This window comes from Penaeus monodon, chromosome 34 (assembly GCF_015228065.2).
Source record: "Penaeus monodon isolate SGIC_2016 chromosome 34, NSTDA_Pmon_1, whole genome shotgun sequence".
Lineage (NCBI taxonomy): Eukaryota > Metazoa > Arthropoda > Malacostraca > Decapoda > Penaeidae > Penaeus > Penaeus monodon.
This window is the reverse complement of record NC_051419.1, coordinates 6220289-6220526: the sequence shown is the minus strand read 5'-3', so window position 1 is coordinate 6220526 and position 238 is coordinate 6220289. Positions and strand designations below refer to the sequence as shown.

Genomic DNA, 238 nt, shown 5'->3' with positions numbered 1-238 from the left:
CAGAAAGAAAGGGAAATAATTGAACACAATGAGATTCACAGAAGTTTATAAGCAATCCGTTCCAATCACATTAGTCGCATTTTACATAATTCCTTATACATGTTTTCGCATTTATAATTAACACAATTACCACATCTGTAATTATTAATTTTTTTCCTTTTCCTTCAGATCCCAGATGCTGTTACAGCCTATTATCTCAACTCCTCAGGCTTTGAAGCGGCTGATGGCAGGCTGTAAG

At 35.3% G+C, this 238-nt stretch overlaps 1 protein-coding gene across 1 annotated transcript in view; it reads left to right on the top strand.

The window, feature by feature from the left end:
- The window catches only part of LOC119594548 (transcription initiation factor TFIID subunit 10-like), a gene marked incomplete in the record, with an annotated part of 45035 nt that overhangs the window by 42231 nt on the left and 2566 nt on the right, over nt 1-238 (top strand). The window contains 1 exon segment of the mRNA XM_037943580.1: nt 169-233. Coding sequence (XP_037799508.1) covers nt 169-233 — 65 coding nt within the window.